General features: G+C 38.2%; 2 protein-coding genes and 1 non-coding gene across 3 annotated transcripts in view; 1 reads left to right on the top strand and 2 right to left on the bottom strand.

The window, feature by feature from the left end:
- Positions 1–2,549: 2,549 nt before the first annotated feature.
- LOC126369955 (synaptic vesicle glycoprotein 2C-like) lies at positions 2,550–18,103 on the top strand. Its single transcript, XM_050014558.1, has 10 exons — positions 2,550–2,926; positions 4,893–5,093; positions 11,510–11,672; positions 12,047–12,228; positions 12,713–12,897; positions 13,280–13,431; positions 13,843–14,064; positions 14,801–14,986; positions 16,147–16,274; positions 17,658–18,103. Exons 1-10 carry the CDS (start codon positions 2,812–2,814, stop codon positions 17,711–17,713), a joined length of 1,590 nt encoding a protein of 529 aa, XP_049870515.1. The 5' UTR covers positions 2,550–2,811; the 3' UTR covers positions 17,714–18,103.
- On the bottom strand, positions 9,471–9,542 carry Trnal-caa (transfer RNA leucine (anticodon CAA)). The gene has a single exon. It is a non-coding gene; the product is annotated as a tRNA-Leu (tRNA).
- Positions 18,091–21,765, bottom strand: part of LOC126369992 (mothers against decapentaplegic homolog 6) — a 38,936-nt gene continuing 35,261 nt past the window's right edge. The window contains exon 5 of the mRNA XM_050014612.1: positions 18,091–21,266. Coding sequence (XP_049870569.1) covers positions 20,922–21,266 — 345 coding nt within the window. The 3' untranslated portion in view covers positions 18,091–20,921. The remainder of the gene's footprint in view (positions 21,267–21,765) is intronic.

Genomic DNA, 21,765 nt, shown 5'->3' with positions numbered 1-21,765 from the left:
TCTCCAACGTTTTATTTCCTCATCATCAGCCCATTAACGTCCCCACTGCTGGGGCACGGGCCTTCCCTATCTTCTTCTATCGTGTGGATTGTGAGGTGGATTACCAAACCCATCAACCCTGATGTCAGGGTTATTACTGAGCCGCCATGGGCCCCTGACATGACTCATGTAACGACTTCTAATTTACATCAGCAAATAATAACCGGGACCAACGGGTTAACGTGCCTTCCGAAGCACGGATCATCTTACTTTTTGGACAATCAAGTGATCAGCCTGTAATGTTCTAAACAAACTACGGATATTTCCCCACCGTGACTCGAACCCGGGACCTTCGGATCGTGAGCCTAACGCACTGGCTGGACGACGGTTTTCTAACAAATCATGAATATTGTAGCGTCAATTTCAGTTGACATTAGTATTTTGTATGTAAGTTTATGTTTTGTTGTGTATTGTGAAGTCTGAGGTCAGACTGAAAGCAGAATGGCCGAGCTGTAGGAAAGTGAGAATGCTATGTAAGGATAATGAATGGGAATTCGATTGTTTATGGTATGAAAGGAGGATGGTTACTGTGTATGTATGGGATGGTTGGATAGTTTGCCCCGCAATGGGACATCACTTAGGCTAGATACAAAAAAAAGTAAACATTTCCTTCGACAAATACAATTAGACGTGGAAACAACCTTTTATTAACTCCTGATTAACTATTGACTCGGCAAACATGTGAAAATGTTTGACAAACAAATAACATAATATTACAAAAAAGGTAATATTTGTACAGAGTAATGTAAATATAGAAATTTTGTTCCACGGCTCTGTTTGTATATACAAATACAGACAGACAACGAAGGGGTTAAAAAGGCCACATTGAAACAATTCATCTAAAAAAGCAATATTGCTATTTGACATTTTTTTGCAGTGCGCACATACTTTTATATGCGCAAATGTCAAATTGGAATACCTATTGGTTTTTTAGGTGAATTGCTTCGATGTGGCGTTTTAACCCTCCTTATATAACGTTATGTTATGTAATGTAATAATATTGAAAATGAGGATATAAATAATACAAAGAAGATTTCCTTTCTCTTTAAATTTTTTTGCTATTTTCTCTGGACCATGACCTTCTGGAGGTGGAGGCCTGGAGTCCTAAAACACAGGGTATCCCAGTTTAGGCTCCAACGTCTACAAATATTTCCTTGTATTATTGTAGAGAAAATAAAGATTTTACTTAAGTACTTACAAAATTATCTCGAAAGTGAGTAAATTCGTAATTCGTAAATTTACTTTTGCTTGGCTCGAGAGTCGAGATGGACGACACCGATTGAAAGTATCAAGAATGCAATCCAATAAACATAAGAAAGGTGTGTTTTTTATTGTAACATAATAATGATTATTATTAGGACACAGCCAAACTATGCGAAATGTTATGCGAAATTCTTTAACAAATAGCGTTCTTTGTACTTACCTATTCCAGTTAGTAATATGTTGACACAATCAGATACAGCATCTTAATAATATCGCACCGCTGTTTAGCGAGACGTGGCAGGGTATGTGGCTAGTAACCGTCAATAGGCTAGTTTCCAATTAGTCAAATACATACATACATACATAAACTCACACCCGTAATCCCAAATGGGGTGGGCAGAGCCACAAGTAATCAAAGACAACTTGCAGCCACTGTTGATACGAAGTCCTAAGATGGATATGATGAACCTTATGGTGATAAGGGATCAGCCTATCGCCCAATAGCCAATCGCCAATTAGTCAAATCTGTTACTTTTTACTATACTTCAAAACCAGTGTTGTGCCGTTACCGAGAATGTTGCCAATTTGGGCTCGTTCCCAGCAGTAAAGAGGCGCAGAGCTTTATTACCTGATATTAGGCAGCTTAATTACTCAATTGTATACCAATATTTTATGTTTATTTTTTATTTTTTTAAAGAACGTCTAGGGCCCTGTGCCGAGGTTTTTCTTGCAGCTTCTTTTCCCCGGCTATACAGGTTGTGAGATGCTGCAGTAGTTTTAGGCGGATGAGACGTTCGTTATGTAAAAATTGACGATTCAAAGTGTAACTATGTTACCTACAGAATAAAGATATTATTGAATTTGAATTTGAATTTATAATCAGATAAGACCAGGGGGATTAAAATGGCCACATCGAAGCAATTCATCTAAGAAACCAACATTGCAATTTGACATTTGCGCATATAAAAGTAAGTGCGCAATGCAAACAAATGTCAAACAGCAATATTGCTTTCTTAGATGAATTGCTTCGATGTGGCCATTTTAACGCCCTTGATCTCTTTTTCCTCCAATCAGGTGAATCAGCTTGCAATAACCTTGTTAAACTAAGGACAGACTCACAAAGTCTCTCACAGTCAAAATCATAATTAATAAAGACCGTAAAATACCTAATAAAATCAGAGTAAAAAAAAATAAGAACAAAACACAAACTTTGAAAGCAATTTCAAAACAGACGATCAAAGGCAAGTTACCCTAACGAATCCTAAAGCAAACTTCAGAGATATGCGGCAGAGGACGGTGTATAAAATATAGTAACATACTACACCAGTTCATTAGACGCAACAAGTTTTGAGGATGCCACTGGCTAGCAGAACTCTGACCACTTCTTATCAACTGGACAATCGGTATACGAAGTTCATTTTTAAGTAGAAGATCGAAATAAAGAAGAAGAATTACGGAATAAAATCCGGGAATGCATAAACATTGTCATTATTGAAGAAGTAACAACACTGGCTGGGAACAGAGAAGATAAAGCTGATATTCAGAAGAAAAAGAAAGTACTTATTCAAAATGGTGATGACACGGCAAGATGCGGAAGCACCAACTATGAAGGAAGAGATACCGCACGACCATCTCTTCAAAGTGACTGGGTTATCGTCAACGAATTTGGAGAAGCTTGCTCAAGGTATGTACCTTTTGTGTTACTTTCTGAACCGAAAGGCTCTGCTAACTTTTGTTTTCACTCCCAATCAAGCGTCATTACTGTGTAGTTTGGTCTTCGAAGCGATAAAAATATAAAGACTACTGCTAATTCAGGTTCAGATGTATCCACTTCATCGATTGTACAAATCGTAATGAATTTACATGCTTAGATTCTTCAAATACCAGTAGTGGCTGCAAAGTGTCTTACCTTTTTGTGACCTGTGGCTCTGCCTACCCCGATAAGAATACAGGCATGACTTTATTTATGTAATCATAATCATCATAATCATTTATTTATTTATGTACATGTTGGATAAGATAGACATCTAATAGTTCTAATCCATCAACTATTTCATCTACTGATTATTTAGAGATTTTGAAAGTTTTACAATGTTGTTGTTGTTAGCTCGGTGAGGTGTGAGTACTTAGTTCATCTTGTGATAGATGTACCTCTGACTCACCTAAATCGTCGCTGACGTCACTAACTGACGTATCTAAAATTTTTGGCGAATCTGATTTTCACTTTTTGCTATTATCAATACTTACGACACAAATTATCTTAGCAAAACATTGTAGTTAAATAAGGTTGGAAAGTCAGCCACGAAATGTGATACAGTTGTGAGCTTATGTTTTATGTGTAGAATGTTATTCCAATACAGTGCTGCATTATTATCAACCATTACATTGATTATTTCAAATTCGTATTAACCTGATTTACTGACTACATTGGCATCTTCAATAATACATTATTCAATGAGATACGTCTATATGTGTATCACTTGTAACATATCGTTTTAATTATTACCTACAAGAGTTGTCCGTTTCCATCAAATGGTCACATGTTGTTAGTTCTGTTCGTGTTATGATAAATTGATCATTACACGAACTTATTATTTCCAAACCACAAACGCTTTTTTTATTGATTCCCCCAATATCGACCACACCGGCGTGGTCAGATTTCCCTCATTCAGCGCTTATCGCTATCGACCCACTAGAGTCGATTAATCCTTTCAAATATTCTTCCTCTCAGACGACGACCTGAGCCGAGGTTCGCGCCCAACAGGGCACCCTCAGGCCTGTTGTCTTAAACGTTGTACCGGGTGAGAGCCTTCAGCGCTCCCCATTTTTCCGGCCAAGTAGTTAATGCCATCTGCGGCAAATCTACAATAAGTCACAAAAAAAAATATTAATTCATATTTTACGGGATGTTAATTAACTGCATTGTTATAAACAGTGTGAAACCTATTATAGGTCAGTATATTGCAGTATTAGTATCATTATCAGTACTGTGATATGCTATTTTTCTTACATCTCATCGATATCTCCATCATTTTGTCATACCTAATCATATTATTTTGAAACATTAGTAGTCTATTAGTGAATTATTTGGCCCTTCCAAGTAGGAATTGAATTTCTAAGGTACTTAGATATATTATTAACTTAAAAATTCAAACCTACGTCCTAAATCCTTATCGGACTTGCACCAATGTGATATAGTTGTGAGCTTATGTTTAAGTATGTATTTATTAATATTTATCTTACGAGTATATATGCAGTTTTCACTAAGTCAGTTGGCTCGACCGTTATAGACGGCGATACGGCTCACCTATACGTTGGTCTAATAGAAAGCTCGATGAGGTATAGTTACTTAGCTCATCGTGCGACGAATGTATTATGTACCCCTGACAATTGTAACAAAATGGTGAGCCTATGTTATGTACACATACATACATAAACTCACGCCCGTAATCCCTAATGGGGTGGGCAGAGCCACAAGTAATCAAAGACAACTTGCAGCCACTGTTGATACGATGTCGTAAGCTGGATATGATGAACCTTATGGTGATAAGGGATCAGCCTATCGCCCATAACATTAGTCCATCATGTTAGATGACACAATCCCAATCCTATGTTATGTGTTGTTAAGAAAATAGTTGTTTCTTCAACAGAGAAGACTTCAGACTTCGAAGAAGCCATCGCTGCTACCAGCTACGGCCGATTCAACATCTACATGATGCTGGCCACCCTGCCAGCCTTCTGGAGCGCGGTGTCTGTCACCAGCTCCGTGTCGTACATCTTCACCAGGGCCCAGTGCGACATGCAGCTCAACCTCTTGGATATGGGCACTGTTAGTGCCATCACTTATGGGGGTAAGCATTTTGTAACATCTTTTAGAAGTAAAATTACGACCTGAGTAATGCGGTGCTATTTTTCGTATGAGTTTAACGTGCTGTACTTGCCTTCCGAGGCACAATAATCTTCGCAAATCGAACAATGAGATGCTTTATATACTTACATACATAAACTCACGCCTATTTCCCAGTATGGAATTCCATTTGATCCTGACAACTTCTCTTGATTCCTCCACATTCAGCAATCGAAAAATAAAATAGATGATTTCAGCCTGCAATGTCCTATCTAAACAAGGAACGGTCTAATAAAATGTATTTTTGTTGGCCATGTCGCAGAAATAGAACCCAGGACATAAAGCGATAGTTTGGATGTAACGAACTGAACGTTTGTTAAAATATGCTTTTGATTTGTAGCTCTTATGCCTTCTGTGCAATAAAGTGTATTTGATATGACTCTAGTTATAAATTAAGGTTATGAAATAATCAGTTATTTACCGAGACAGCGGATAATTTCATATTTACAAGAGGCCATATTAATCAAGATAAAAATACCTACTAACTTAATGATGGTATTGACATAAACAAAAGCTGTGGAAAAAAATAAACTTTGTTTTAGATGGTAAAGGACGGACGTTCACCCAAAATAAATGTTATCCTGCTAATACCATCACAGCTTTTATCTCACGAATATATTTTTAAACAAGAAAATGACAAATTAAACAAACATATTGATAACAGAAAATTTGCAAACACAAAAGTGACTTAAGTGACACACACTTGTCTCTACTTTATCACTTTACTGTTTGTTACATAATGTAAACCTTAGGATATTCTTATAATAACCATCTGGATTCTAGTAACGGAAAAAGTTCAAGCATGAAGAAGTAATTCTTTAATGAGAGTGTATGTTACAACGGGAAATAGGTAAGTAATTCCGATGAACAGGTATCATGGTTAAATGAATCTCCCAAGATGATTGGACACTTATTCAATAGGCTACACGACAAATTTGTAAAGACTTCATACAAGGGAAGCTAGATAAGGAAAGAGAGGTAGAGGAAGTTCCAAAAAAGCTAACATGTAAGAAATTAAAGAGATGGCAAACGTCGTGTTTTATGGGAAAGTGAAAGAATTGGCCTTTGATATACAAGTGTGGGCAACGGAACCCGTCAAGAGCGTGGCTTTTAAATTATTGATAAGGAATGAATCTAAGTCATGACATGACCACGGCGCGTGCTCTTTGCTCAATTAAACCACAGAAACTTAAACAATCATAAATATATATAATGTAAGTACACAAAAGTCTCCTACACAGCCATGAGAACAGTTTCATGCAAATATTAGCACGTCTGATTCAAATAAACAGTGTTGGAAAATTTACTATCATGCAATATACCACACCTCTCAGGGAAAGCCTTTAGCAAACTTTTGGAGTGAAAGATAAAGAAACTGACACGACTGATGATGAGCATTACGTCAGGAATCCAGTGACAGCAAACGTGTGAGAAAACAAACTCGTGTAATGAAATGATGGCATAAAATTGGAGTGAAAGCAACTGTTCACTTAATCAGATATAGTGGTCTAAATAAACGATTTATTAAGATAGTTGGTTCAAAACGGTCTCCGTGGTCCAGTGGTTGAGCGTTGGGCTCACGATGCGGAAGCCTCGGGTTCGAATCCCGGTGGGGACATATCACAAAATCGCTTTGTGATCCCTAGTATGGTTAGAACATTAGAGGCTGATCACCTGATTGTCCAAAAGTAAGATGATCCGTGATTCGGAAGGCACGTTTATCGTTGGTCCCTATGGCGGCACAGTAATAACCCTGACTGTTGTCATTGATGAGGTTGGTATTCCACCTCACAACTCACAGGATAAGAAGAAGAGATAGTTGGTAAAATTAAATAAAAAAACAGTGATAGCCCTGTTCGAAGAACGCGTGAGTTCAAAACCCGGCTCTAAACCATTGAATTCGACTTTATAAGTTTCATTTCATGTTTGGGTTTATTTGATATCACGTTGTTTCCAGGATGTGTGCCCGGTTAATGGCAATAGGCTCGCCCCCTATTACATGGGATTTAAATAAAGCTGGCGAGGATCACTTGTAAGGGAGCACATAGATACGTCCAAAGTAGATAAACTAACATTTACACACGTGAGTCCTAGGGACGTCTTAAGAGCTTTTAAATCTTTAGAAATCAAAAAGACTGCAGATCTTCATGGTCTCTCTGTTAAAATCATTAACTCCGTGATTGATTGCATAGCTCCCTATCTATCATGTATATTTAATAAATGTGTAGACAATGGTGTGTTTCCAGATTTAATGAAGCACAGTAAAGTCATTCCATTGTTTAAAGCTGGTAGTACTTCTGACCCTACTAATTTTAGACCAATATCTATACTACCCACGCTTAGTAAAATATTTGAAAAAATTTTATTACTGCAATTACTTCAACATTTCAATTTAAACAATTTAATGTCTAATAAACAATTTGGTTTCACAAAGGGTCGCTCAACAACCGATGCTGGTGTTGAGTTAATAAATCATGTTTTTCAGGCTTGGGAGGAGTCCAAAGATGCTATTGGTGTCTTTTGCGACCTTTCCAAAGCCTTCGATTGCGTTTGTCATGATATCTTGATCGCGAAACTTCGTCACTATGGAATAACTGATAATGCCATCGCTCTTTTGGAGTCATACCTTAATGGCCGCGTTCAGAGGGTTGATGTGCATGGCTCCAGATCGTGTGGATCTAACGTCACTATAGGCGTCCCGCAGGGCTCAATTCTAGGTCCATTTCTATTCCTAGTTTACATAAACGACCTACCTAGTCTTGTAAAACATGAGGTGGTGCTGTTTGCAGATGATACCTCCTTACTTTTTAAAGTAAAGAGACGACAAGATTCCTTTGACGATGTAAACAACGCCATTTCAGAGGTAGTGGATTGGTTTACTGTAAACAACCTGCTACTTAATGAAAATAAAACAAAATATGTTTATTTTACGTTATCGAATGTTAGTAGGCCCCTCGATTCTATTATTGTAAAAAATAAGGAATTGGACCTCACGGATACTGCTGTATTTTTGGGAATTACTTTGGACGCTAAGTTGCAATGGAGTCCTCATATTGATAAGTTGTCCAAAAGGCTCAGCTCAGCAGCATTCGCGGTCAAAAAAATTCGTTTAATAACCGATGTAGAAACCGCGCGATTAGTTTATTTTGCCTACTTCCACAGTCTAATGTCGTACGGCATCTTGCTGTGGGGTCATGCTGCAGATATGAACAGCATTTTTGTTCTGCAAAAGCGAGCCATTCGGGCGATTTACAAATTGGGACCCAAGATGTCACTTAGAAATAAATTTAAAGAAATTAATATTTTAACTTTGGCATCACAATATATCTTTGAAAACTTAATATATGTAAAAAAACATATAGGATTATTTGCAAAAAATAGCGATCGGCACATTGTTAATACCAGGAACAAAAATAAACTTGCTTTACAAGTCAGTCGATTACATAAGATTACTAAATCTTTTAAGGGGCAATGTATACGTTTTTACAATAAGATTCCCATTGACATTCAGAATTTGCCTTTCAACTGTTTTAAGACAGTAGTTAAACAAAAACTTTACAAAAAAGGTTATTATAAAGTTAGTGATTATTTAGAAGATATGAATGCATGGGATTAACTGTCTGAGAACTGATATTAGGCAGCTAAATTACTCAATTGTATACCAATATTTTATGATTTATGTTTATTTTTATTTTTTTAAAGAACGTCTAGGGCCCTGTGCCGAGGTTTTTCTTGCAGCTTCTTTTCCCCGGCTATACAGGTTGTGAGAAGCTGCAGTAGTTTTAGGCGGATGAGACGTTCGTTATGTAAAATTGACGATTCAAAGTGTAACTATGTTACCTACTGAATAAAGATATTTTTGAATTTTGAATTTGAATTTGAATTTGAATTTGATTGAGGTACTATACACCAGTGCCTACCTTATCGGGTTGATCTGATCGGGCTGATCCCCAAGACACAGGCCTATAAGCTTAGTTTGGAGATCAGAGTTCAACAAATAATTTGTACACCTTCTATGATAGGTACCCAACTTAATTGCACACCTGTACATGTCTCTTTGATAATCTTCTTCTTCTTATCGTGTGGGTTGTGAGGTGGAATACCAGCCTCATCAACCCTGGTGTCAGGGTTACTATTGAGCCGCCAAAGGCCCCTGACATGGCTCATGTAACGACTACCTACTTACATCAGTAAGTAGAGTAACCGGGACCAACGGCTTAACGTGCCTTCCGAAGCACGGATCATCTTACTTACGGACAATCAGGTGATCAGCCTGTAATGTCTTAACCAAACTAGGGATCACAAAGTGATTTTTGTGATATGTCCCTACCGGGATTCGAACCCGGGGCCCCCGGATCTTGAGTCCAACGCTCAACCACTGGACCACAGAGGCCGTCTTTGATAATAAAGAAATTATTATTATTATTGACTAACCCACTTGTCCCAATATAGTCGTGAACTATTTTTATTTTAAGATAATAAGAATAAACGCTATGCATTATATCAGAAAATAGCATCATTCCATATTACTGAAGTAAACATAGGCAATGATAATGAACTAAATTATGATAACTGCAACATTATATCTAGAGCTAAATACCCAATTGCAACAAGAACACAAACAGTAGGTGTTATTCAATTAAAAACAAACAAAGGAGTAATTTCCTCAGCTTTTGACGTCACAACTTCAATATTTAGCCAACTAGTTGCAATTAGTTTGATCACGCGATGCCATAGAAAACATTTTCAGACGACAATGCCCAGAGCTGTTTAATAAAAGATAGCATCAGCTAATATTAACAGAATACATATTAACTCTGAAGGTATCATTATTTGCTTTGTATTTTCCGCAGCTATCGAAATAATGATTCGAATGTCATCAGGTGTTTGTTATATTTTATTATTATTTGATCATGAATGTAGGTTATGTAGGTAATATCGAAAGGGCTTCAATGGGCTATGTCGTGGCCAGATCTTAGAATTGATCAATCAATCAATCAATCAATCAATAATACTTTATTGCACAAAAACATATATAAAGGACATAAACATACGAATAAAACATAAGCACAATAGGCGGCCTTATTGCTAAACAGCAATTTCTGCCAGGCAACCTTAGGGTGAAAGAAGATGTAAGGATTATTATTTGAGTCTTGCTTAAGTTGCATTAGTCGTATTTGTATGCGTTTACTTATTTATTTAGGTATATATATATATATATATATATATATATATATATATATATATATATATATATATATATATATATATATATATATTGTATATAGTGTGTATTTTTTATAAACCAATATAGAAAGTATATAATATGTTTATATATTTATGAAATATATATTATATTATAATTTATTTAAATGTGGTTTGTAGGTTTAGGTTAATATTGTGTCTTATATTAGTATAAGTAATTTCTAAATAATTTGTACGCGTATGTATGTCTATCTATATAATATTATACGTTGAAAGTCTCTCTTGTCACGTAGGTCAGCTGGAAGAAATCTCTTTGTTTAGAGATAAGCTTGCCTGTACTATCTGTTTTCTTTGTATGTTTCTTGTGTCTGTTTCATTGTGTACAAATAAATAAATAAATAAATGTAACATCATCATTTAATGATGTGTTCGATTTCATGAAATGTTAATATTACATTCCAACTTAAGTTGACCAAATCTTTGAAACGTCAACGTTTAATGATATTTCAATCAACGTTTGGCCATATCGTTAATGTACGCGGTGTCCATGCTATGTGGTAAAATTTTAATAAAAATGCGAATAGTCAATTAATTTCTTAGATTCATAATTATTTAATTGTTTAAACACAACAAAACATAAATAGCCTATATACGTCCCACTGCTGGGCACAGGCCTCCTCTCAATCAACCGGAGAAGGTATGGAGCATACTCCACCACGCTGCTCCACTGCGGGTTTAATTGTTTAAGTTTTGGTCATCGATAAATATTATCAATCACTTTTTAAATATAACGGACACCAGCACCACTACCGGTGGATGTTACTAATTTTGTAAGTTTAATGATTGCCAACGTTTGGCCATATCATGAAGTAATCATGCATTTAGTTGCTCATATCATTTTTAAGTGCAGTGTTCAACACATTTGGCTTGACCATCACAGACAAAGATACGGCTAACCACCTTTCACGTTGGTCTAACAGAAAGCTCGGTGAGGTGGGGGTACTAAGTTCATCTTGCGATAGGTGTACCTCTGATTACCCCAATTGGGATATGATTGGAAGCTTCTGTTAGGTTATATTCGGATTTCAGACAAAAAATAATTTTATGATCAGCAGCATCGTAAATAAATAACAAGCCTCATATTTGTCTCCTCAGGCATGATATCATCAGCGATGGTCTGGGGATTCCTGTCAGACACCCTGGGCCGGAGACAGATCATGGTGTGGGGGTTCTTCTGTTCCGGGCTGGTGGAGGCGGCTGCCGCCATGAGCCAGAACTTCGCCATGCTGCTGGTCACCAGGTTCTGCAGCGGGTTCCTGTGAGTAGCAACCATTTATGCCAAAATATACATACATACATAAACTCATGCATATTTCCCACCGGGGTAAAAGAGAATATGGATTCCATTTGCTTCGAACCTGACACACTTCTCTTGCTTCTACCACACATCACCGGGTCAGTGTAGAATATACTATCTCAGTTACAAATATTTATTCTACAGAAGCAGGAATAATAATATTGTTGAGGTACTAGCAATTTGGGTAGTCAGAGGTTCAGAGGTACATCCATCGCAAGATGAACTAAGTATTCACATCAAAAAAAAGTATCATTGGTGCAAGTCCGGTACCAGGATTAAAACAAAAAACCAGAGGAAATTAAAAACATTTCCTGTAACTATTTTTGGTCTTCCAGATTCAACGGCCCATTCGCAGTGCTGATCTCGTACCTAGCAGAGATGCATCGCACGGAGCTGCGCGCGCGCGTGATCTTGCTAACCAGTCTGTTCTACACCATCGCTAACACCACGCTGCCGCTGCTGGCCTGGGGCATCCTCACCAGGGACCTCGACTTCTACTTGTTTGGGGAGAGGCTTGGTAAAGACAGTTTGTTAATCTTTCGAGATCAGTAACTTCATATGAAAATTACATACTTACATAAACATAAATAGACGTGCTACTACTTACTACTGAGCATAGACCTCCCCTGAAGCAAAAGGAGGCAGGTATGGAGCATACTCCAACACGCTGCTCTAGTGCGAGTAAGAATAAAACGCTTCTTACGGCCGAGATTTCCAGACACGATACATACATACATAAACTCACGCCTATTTCCCACCTTTTTTTTACGTGACTTATTGTAGATTTGCCGCAGATGGCATTAACTACTTGGCCGGACAAATGGGGAGCGCTGAAGGCTCTCACCCGGACCTATTTCCCACCGGGATAAGCAGAGACTATAGAATTCCATTCGCTTCCATCCTGACACAATAGATAGAGAATAAATGGGGTTTGGATTTTAAAAGAGTATTCGATCTTACGTTTTTAAAGAAGATAAACTATTTAACACTTCCCTCAACAGTGATACACTCCTGGAACCTGTTCCTCCTGGCAACAGCACTGATGCCGATCCTCACCGGGTTGTCCTTCTTCTTCCTCCCGGAGAGCCCCAAGTTCCTCATGTCCCGGGGAAGGAATGAGGAGGCCATGGAAGTCTTCCGGAAGATTTATGCCCTAAATACCGGGATGAAAGGAGAGGACTTTCCGGTAAGGAAATTAGCTTAAATACTTACAATAAAGTAAAGCAACGCAACTAAGTCAGCGGTGAAGGAAAACATCGTGAGGAAACCCACTTTCCCGAGAAATGCATTTTCGAAGGTACTTGAGCTAACCCGTATTGGGCTGGTTTTCCCTTCGCGGGTTGGAAGTTCAGACAGGCAGTCGCTTCTGTACAAAAAACGGACCTGTTAAATCGTCAGGTTAGCTGGGAAGCGGCAGAAAAACTGCAGTAAGTAATAAGTTTTTTTTATTATTCACATACGAGTATTTGAGTCAAATGCTTGTCTGTCATCACAATCTTACCGGATGGTAAGTGACAATTTGGCCAAGGGTTGAAATGCTTATTCACTCACATATAATCACCTTCCAGATCGCAAAACTGGTGGAAGAGAAGTCAGAGCAGCAGGGCCGTGGAGTGGCAGCTCTGCGGGGAGGGTGGGCCCAGCTGTGTCCACTGTTCAAGGTCCCGCATGGACCCTGGTTACTGCTCATGTGTGCCATCCACTACAGCGCAATGGTTGGGTATGACTTCATAGTGTTCATTTAAAGCCTGCTGCACCGTTGTAATATGACAATAATTTTCTATCATGTGGGTTGTGAGGTTGAGTACCAACCTCATCAACCCTGGTGTCAGGGTTACTATTGAGCCGCCAAAGGCCACTAACATGGCTCATGTGACGACTACTTACTTACATCAGTATGTAGTAACCGGGACCAACGGCTTAAAGTGCCTTCTGAAGCACGGATCATCTTACTTTCGGACAATCAGGTCACCAGCCTGTAATGTCCTAACCAAGCATAATCACAAAATTATTTTCGTGGTGCTTCCACATTAGAATCCTGTGACCTTCCGATCGGGAGCCTAACGCTCAACTGAGAGGCCGGTGATTCACTGATTACCTACCATCCATTTTTTTATTTTCTCCATTCCAGGTCGAACACTCTCCGGCTGTGGTACCCTCAGCTGGCAGCGATGATTGGCTCGGCGTCCAACGAGAGCCTGTGTTCTGCCATCGCCCCTAGCAACGCCCCTGTGGTGGACGACTCCATCCTCTGTGTCCCTATACAAACAGACATGCTGACGTATCTGCAAAGCGCTGTTGTTGGCGCTGGCTCTGTGCTGACCTATGGGATTGGAGGGGTCATTGTTAATCGGTTAGTTAATTAATACTTGTTCAGCTGCTCGTCTTCCCGGGGATCCTGTGGTACAGTGTCTCTGTGGCCATGTGGTACACCGGCTTGCTTCTCAATCGGGGAGCGCCGGTTCGAAACCCGACACCGGACTGCAACTAACGAGTTATTCTTGTTCTATCGTGTGGGTTGTGAGGTGGAATACCAGCCTCATCAACCCTAGTGTCAGGGTTACGATTAAGCCGCCAAAGACCCCTGACATGGCTCTTGTAATGATTACTCACTTTCATCAGTAAGTAGTAACTGGGACCACCGGCTTAACATGCCTCCCGAAGCACGGATTATTTTATTTTTGGACAATCAGGTGAGTAGCCTGTAATGTCCTAACCAAACTAGGGATAGCAAAGTGATTTTCGTGATTTGTCCCCACCGGGATTCGAACCCGGGACCTCCGGATCGTGAGCACAACGCTCAACCACTCACGGAGGCCGTTAAGTTGTTGATGAGTCTGAGAATGATTTATTAATTTATCTTAAATTCGGTTTTCACTAATAAAGCATCACCATCTTAAGACTTCGTATCAATAGTGACTGCAAGTTATCAAATTACTTTTGGCGGATATGACGTTCGAGAAAAATATATTTATGTAAAAATTGACGATTCAAAATGTAACTTAATAACCAACTACATAAAGTTATATTTTGGACTATGAGTTTTGAGTATGTTTTGTAAAATTTAGCTTCATTCATCTACCTTCCAGATGCGGCAAGAAGCTGGTGGCAGGTATCTGCGGCATCGCCAGCGCACTGATGATCATGTTGATGCCGTTGCTAGGCAACGGGCCGTTCGCCATCGTGGCCCTCGTGACCACTGCACTGGCCTTCGCGTCGTTGTGTGGAGCTTCACTATCCAGCATCAATGTGGAGCTGTTTCCTACTTCTCTCAGGTAAGTTGCATACCTACTGCCACAACCCGACCCAACCTGGGTTCGATATTCAGCAGTCGGAGCTTCGTCGCCGCCTCTGCCTACCCCAATGGGAAATAAACGTGATATATCAATAAAGCATCAACGGTTCTGGTACGACACATAACATAAGCTCACAACTAGATCCCAATAGGGTAGTCAGAGGCACAGCCATCGCAAGATGAACTAAGTACCCACACCTCAACGAGCTTTCTGTTAGACCAACGTGATAGGCGCCGTCTGTTATGGTCGAGCGAACTGTGTTAGTGAAAACTGCACTTAAGGAAATGAGAAATCAGAATCATTTATTCAACGTAATTATCATGGATAAACTTGTTGAAGGTCAATGTAACATTTTTGAATTTACGTCATTTCGCAAGGTGTTATGGCTGAGGAGAAGAAATGACAAGAAACTGCAACAGCAACACATCTTTTAAATCAATTAGGGTACATTACAAGTTATTTAATAACTAGAGGAACACATTTAATACCAGACATTTTTATCATTTAGGTAATTTAATCAGTCGCAGTCGTTAATAACCACCAATCCACACTGGGCCCGCGTGGTGGTTTAAGGCCCGATCTCTCTATCCATCCATAGGGAAGGCCCGTGCCCCTGCAGTGGGGACGTTAATGGGCTGGTGATGATGGTGATGATGAGGTAATTTAATGGTGCAAATCGAGTACCGGGGTTTGAACCGGCGCTCCCCATTTGAGAAGTAAGCTAGTGACAGGACCTCGTGACTCATGCTGCTACCTCACTATCATCATCATCAGCCGTACGACGCCCACTGCTGGGCATAGGCCTCCCCCAAGGATCTCCACGACGATCGATCCCGCGCTGCCCGCATCCAACGGCTTTTCCGCGACCTTCACCAGATCGTCGGTCCACCTTGTAGCGGGCCTACCCACTGAGCGTCGTCCGACACGTGGTCGCCATTCCAGAACCCTTCCGCCCCAGCGGCCATCGGTTCTCCTCGCTATGTGTCCTGCCCACTGCCACTTCAGCTTTGCAATTCTCCGAGCTATGTCGGTGACTTTAGTTCTCCTGCGGATCTCCTCATTTCTGATTCGATCCAGAAGGGAAATACCGAGCATAGCTCTCTCCATTACCTCACTAATTTGCTGGTTATCCTTCCCAGGGTAATGGCAATGGCCACGTTCCTGATGTGCGGCAGGCTGGGCACCATCTCCGGGACTGTTGCCTTCCCAGCTCTGATCAGCTACGGATGCTACCCACCATTTATAACCATCGCATGCGTTTTGACTGGTAAGTCAAAAGGCCACATCGAAGCAATTGGGTCGTGTATTAGGTTCAAAATAAATTCTGGTACTAAATAAAGACAGGTCTAAAACTAACGAAAACATATTATTATTTTCTATTTAACTTATTTATGAATTTCAGTCAAGAAAAACGTAATAATAAGTCCGACATTTTATCACGTTTTTCTATGACGTCACAGTGTGCTTTTTCACACGAATTCCATAGTAATTTCGTGTTTTGACGTTTAGTAAAGAGTAACTGATTTGACTCGTTGGAAACTCCCCTATTCATCTACAGTAAGTCACGATAAAAAAGAACAAAAATTCGTCATGCGTTCACATCCCTGAATTCAATTTATATTTGAATTATAGACAATTGATATCACGTGGTGTTAGGTTTGGGGTGTAAGGTTCCTAATGGCTGTGAGGGCTGGTTATCTGAGGCGAAGGCTGAGATTAAAACGTCCAGAAGTAGACAAAATTCACTGAATTTAATTAAATTCGTACAAAAAACGTTCACATTACAGTAGTTAAATGGAGAGCAAGAACGGAAGGGGAGACAAAAGTGTTGTCACACTAAAAAATATAAATTTAATGTTGGGGTTGCCAACATGTGGTTTCCAGGATTTGTGCCCGGTTAATGGCAACAGGCTAACCCCCTATTACATGGGACTTAAACATAGTTGGCGACACACCTCTGCGTACCTCTTCGGGGATACGGGCGTTTCTATGCTGTTCTTTTTTTTTTATTGTATCCTGAAAATAAGCTGACATATTGTATGAATTGTATCCTCCTGTCCACCCCAGAAGAAGTATTTAGTCATAGCACAAAATCGGAGTCAACGCCATCTTATAGAATATGCTCATACTATCAAGATGCATCGTGCCACCTATCGTAAATAGCAACTTTATAAGATAGTTCCGAGTTGCTAAACCAGATGGCACTTTTGAAATTTTATTGACAAAAAATGTTGCTTTCTTTGTAAAAAATATATATTATTATTATACGAGTACATATTATACTTGTAAGCACGTTAATCCGTTGGTGCCGGTTACTACTTACTCATGTAGGTACGTAGTCGTTACTTGAGTCACATCAGGGGCCTTTGGCGGCTCAATAATAATGCCTGACACCAGGATTGATGAGGTTGGTCATCCACCTCTCAACCCACACGATAAGAAGATGACTACTTGTCAATATTTTGCCATCGCATCGGTCGCACTGTTGCGTCCTCTTAAAATTTTCACCCTTCACAGTCATCGGGAAAGCTATAAGTCTGAGCGATAGACGCATCGTAATCCATAACGAAAATGATGATTTCAAAGATACAAAGATAGATTTTAGGTATACGGTCTACGTTCCTACCTAAATAACTAATTACTATTGCAGCATGCGGTCTGGCCTGCTTCCTCTTGCCGAATACAACGCTGAAGAAATTGGAGTGAAGAATTTAATTTTCTGCAAGCCACCTATACAAAAAGGCACATTATATTATTTTATTCTTTGCCACGCGCTATATTGATTTCAAAGAAAAAAATGTGTGTCACGTCAGCTAGTCCACCTAGCGTTAATAAAAAAAATTTAATTTTTAATGATTTTATTTGTTATTAAATGTGAATAAATGATTGTGATGTAAAAATGCTCGACAAAATATAAACTATATTGTTCCATTGTATAAATAATGTTCGGTTGTATTGTATATTTTGTAAATGTAATGTGTTGACAGTGGTATTGTATTAATGTAAATAATGTAGATAAATGTACAAAACATATTTGTAAGTATGTAAAAAGAGCATAATGTAGGAAAAATAAAACTGCTATACTTTTTAAAAATATTCTCTTTCTTTATTTATAATTTATCATACCATAATCTCATCCATCGTCTGTCAGACTCACAAAGGTTGGTGTGGCTGCCTTGCCTCGAGGTACAACAGACTCGAACCCAGGCTGCCACGTCCTCTACACGGTACCAGCGAATCAGGGAGAACAGTTACTATCTACTTTATATTAATATTTTAGCTTCAACATATTTTCAACAATGTATATCATCTCAAATTTATTTCAACAACATTTTGAAAGTTCACAATTTTTCGACACAAAATTAACATGCAAGTGCCTCGTTTCATATCATTATTACACATTGTTCAAAATCATGCTTTTTGTTGTTTAAGGCGCTACATCAGTCTAATGCAATGACTAAAATAGCAGAATTCGTTAAAATTTTCCAAATAAATAACATCATAACTTTTTAACGACGGAATTATGCTGGGTTTGCGATTTGTGACAGCATATTATGTACAACTTCATTATATAATTTAAAGTATATTTACCGAATATCTCGTGTTCATTTTCACAAAATTGTGCACAATTTTTGCAGCAAGTGATTTCATACAGATTAAAAAATTCGTAGAAAATTACCAATCTATTAAATTTTGGTATATTTTCACAAACTGGCCTCTTGTAAGTATGCCCTAATTATTGAATTACTTATGGATATTGACAAAACAAGATTTTTCTAAGACTAGAATGAAATATCTTATTGTCAAGTCAGCTCACTTTGTTCTAAGCGTTATATCCTTAAATACGAGCTTGTATTTGCAGCCACTTAAAATTATTAAGACTTTTTTTTTGCAGCCGAGTTGTGGAAATCCTTTCTCTGTACGATTCAATTATTTATGGTTGTTTTCTATCAACATAATGAAAGTTTAAGTACTTAAGTGGTACGTTGCATTGAATAATTTTATAAATTTGTCATAGTATGTCCCAAACTTGACAGCCAAATGTTTGCATGGCGGATTTAATATGATTTGATTTCTATGACCCGAGAAAAGGCACAAGTTTAAAAGAAGACATAATTATGAAACCAAACCTGGCTAAATTACGTAATACAATTTGCCACAATAGTTCCTTATTTAAAACATTATTTTTGTATACATATATATTATGTTTAGACTTATTCGTATAGGCCAGTGAAATTGACTGTTTACCCTATATAATTTTCGGATTATAAATTTTATTTAATCATATTTGAATACAACGCAAGGCACTATGTTTTATAATCTGTTTTAGACAATTCACCTATCTATGTTTATAAAAATCAAGTTGATTGCACTAGGTTTTATAAAACTATGTATATTGGCAGATCTTTTTTTGATTAGACAAACTAAAAGATCAAAGTGAGGCTAAACAACTAGAGGTTTTGTGTTGCTCCCACTTCACGACGCGGTCTCAGATACACTTTATAAACTGGGTTTGTGACATCACATTTTTCGAAATAAAAACAATTAAGGTAAGTGCCGAAAAGTATCTGTTGGATTTATAACAATCATTTTGACTTGACCAGACGACAGCGTCTAACCACCGCCTTATTATTCATTCATCATCAGTAAAATTGTTTTTCGAAAAGTTATTGCCACTACCCAGTTCCACCTATCCTCTGAAGTCAGTAGAAATGCTTTTCACACAGCCTTCTTCGCATTAAACAATTTATCAATTCGCAATACAAAATTGTGTCAAATTAACTTTTGTACAAAAATGAAATACAACTATACTCTAGACTTAAATAACTTTACAAGCTAAGGTAAGGCATATTTAAAATTATAAATAAGTAGGTAGTTATTACAAATATTTACTTTACATAAACTTTTATATATACAGTCTCGCGTTGTCTTAAAGCCGAGTTTTATACAATATTATACAATTGTAGAAAAATGTATAGATGAACACTATACAAAATGGTACCTACATAGTTTTTTTGAATGTAAGGCCTCGGTAATTGAGATAACGCTGAATATTTTTCAAGAAAACAAATGGTGTATAAAAATGTACTCGACAACAAAATTGGCTTTTCCAATCTGAGCGAGTAGTTTAATAAACAAATTCATATCCAAATAAAGAAAAAAGTAACGAAAAATTAAAAAATGTCCAAAAGTTTTCTTTGAAATATTTCAAACGCATCTTGTTTCATTATAAATTCTCACGAAATCTTTCGATCACAATGTTTGAATCACTAGTCAAAAGGCCTCATTTTACGCGTTTGTGAATATTGATGATTAGTCTGGTACAAAACATCTTCGATATATTGGATACATTGAAGATTTAACGAAACATTTAAATAAAGTTGTTTAATGAAGATGTAATCCTTATAATCCTCATATTTTGAAAACAATACCGATGGAATCGGAAATTTAAAGTAATAATATAACGTATTTTTATTTTATAACATATTCAATGCTTTGTAAAACTGATTACGTACTTACTATTAAAATGAATAAAAAAATCCCCCGCTATTTTGCGCAAAGATTTCATTCAACAATGTACTCAGTTACACATAGCACTTACTGTACTGGTAAATATAAACCAACGAATTCTCGAAAATGTCTGTGTATATCAAAATGTCCACTCTCTACAACACTTTTGGTCTGTTTTCCACTTTTTTGTCTAAAATGCACTGCAGAATGTTCCTTTATAAAAAAATAAAATGGATTTAAAAATTTAATATTTAAAAAAGTCTATTTAGACTTGCAGGCAGCATGCAAAATTGAAATTAAAATAAATTAAAAGAGACGTAAGTTTTTAAATCCATTTCAAAATTAAATGCCAGAACAGACCGCCAGTTTGAATTAAGAACACCACATCACTCTAGTCTTTGCGTCAGCTTGCCGGGGGCAGCAACACCTCCAACCAACAGGGGCACGCCGTTACATCTCTCCTGGAGTACTTTGGGCCCCAGCCTTTAGCGAAGGAGATCCTCACAGACCGGGGATCCACTGGCCCGATATTGGGAAGAGAGGTAGCGGGTGGGGGAGCGGCAGGGTCGAAGATGCAGAGACAGTGTCCAGGGGCAACCCGCCAGACTAGCAAGGCCTTAGCGGCTGCAGCATCTAGCGCTGGCGAGCTCACGAAGACCGGCTCTTGACTCCGATTGTATAGCCAGACCCCGTCGGATTCTAACGACAAGGTCACTCCTAGGCCGATCTTCGCTCGGGTTTTTCGCACCTGGAAAAGATAAATTTAGTATTATTTACTATTTATAATACATAAAAGCTCGAATCATAAACTTACTGCTGTCTAACTTGCTGCTTCAGATATATTAGCTCCCGCATTGCTTAATTTCAACTTAAAGGATAATAGCATTGGGAGATTCTCCGATTTCCTTATGTTTATCTTACAAAACGTATATAAAGTTGTAGGTATTTTAAGATTATTCACGAATACCCACAGCGGATCGCGCTGTTATCACACGTATCGCGGGGTTATCGCATGCGCGCGCGCACCGAGCTAAATCAATATACTGCACTCGCGTGTTTACAGCTTAATCGGCTATTTGGCAATATCAAGTGAGAAAAGCAAAGCATAGCAGTTGCTAGATCAGGAAAGGACAGAAAAATATTAAGTATTATTTTATAATACTGTTATTTGGAAGTATACAGGACCCAATAATGTTTGCAAATTACATAAGAGATTCTATCATTAACGATCCATAATACTACGAACG

The sequence above is a fragment of the Pectinophora gossypiella genome, chromosome 10, assembly GCF_024362695.1.
Source record: "Pectinophora gossypiella chromosome 10, ilPecGoss1.1, whole genome shotgun sequence".
Lineage (NCBI taxonomy): Eukaryota > Metazoa > Arthropoda > Insecta > Lepidoptera > Gelechiidae > Pectinophora > Pectinophora gossypiella.
This window is presented reverse-complemented; position numbering and strand designations above follow the sequence as displayed.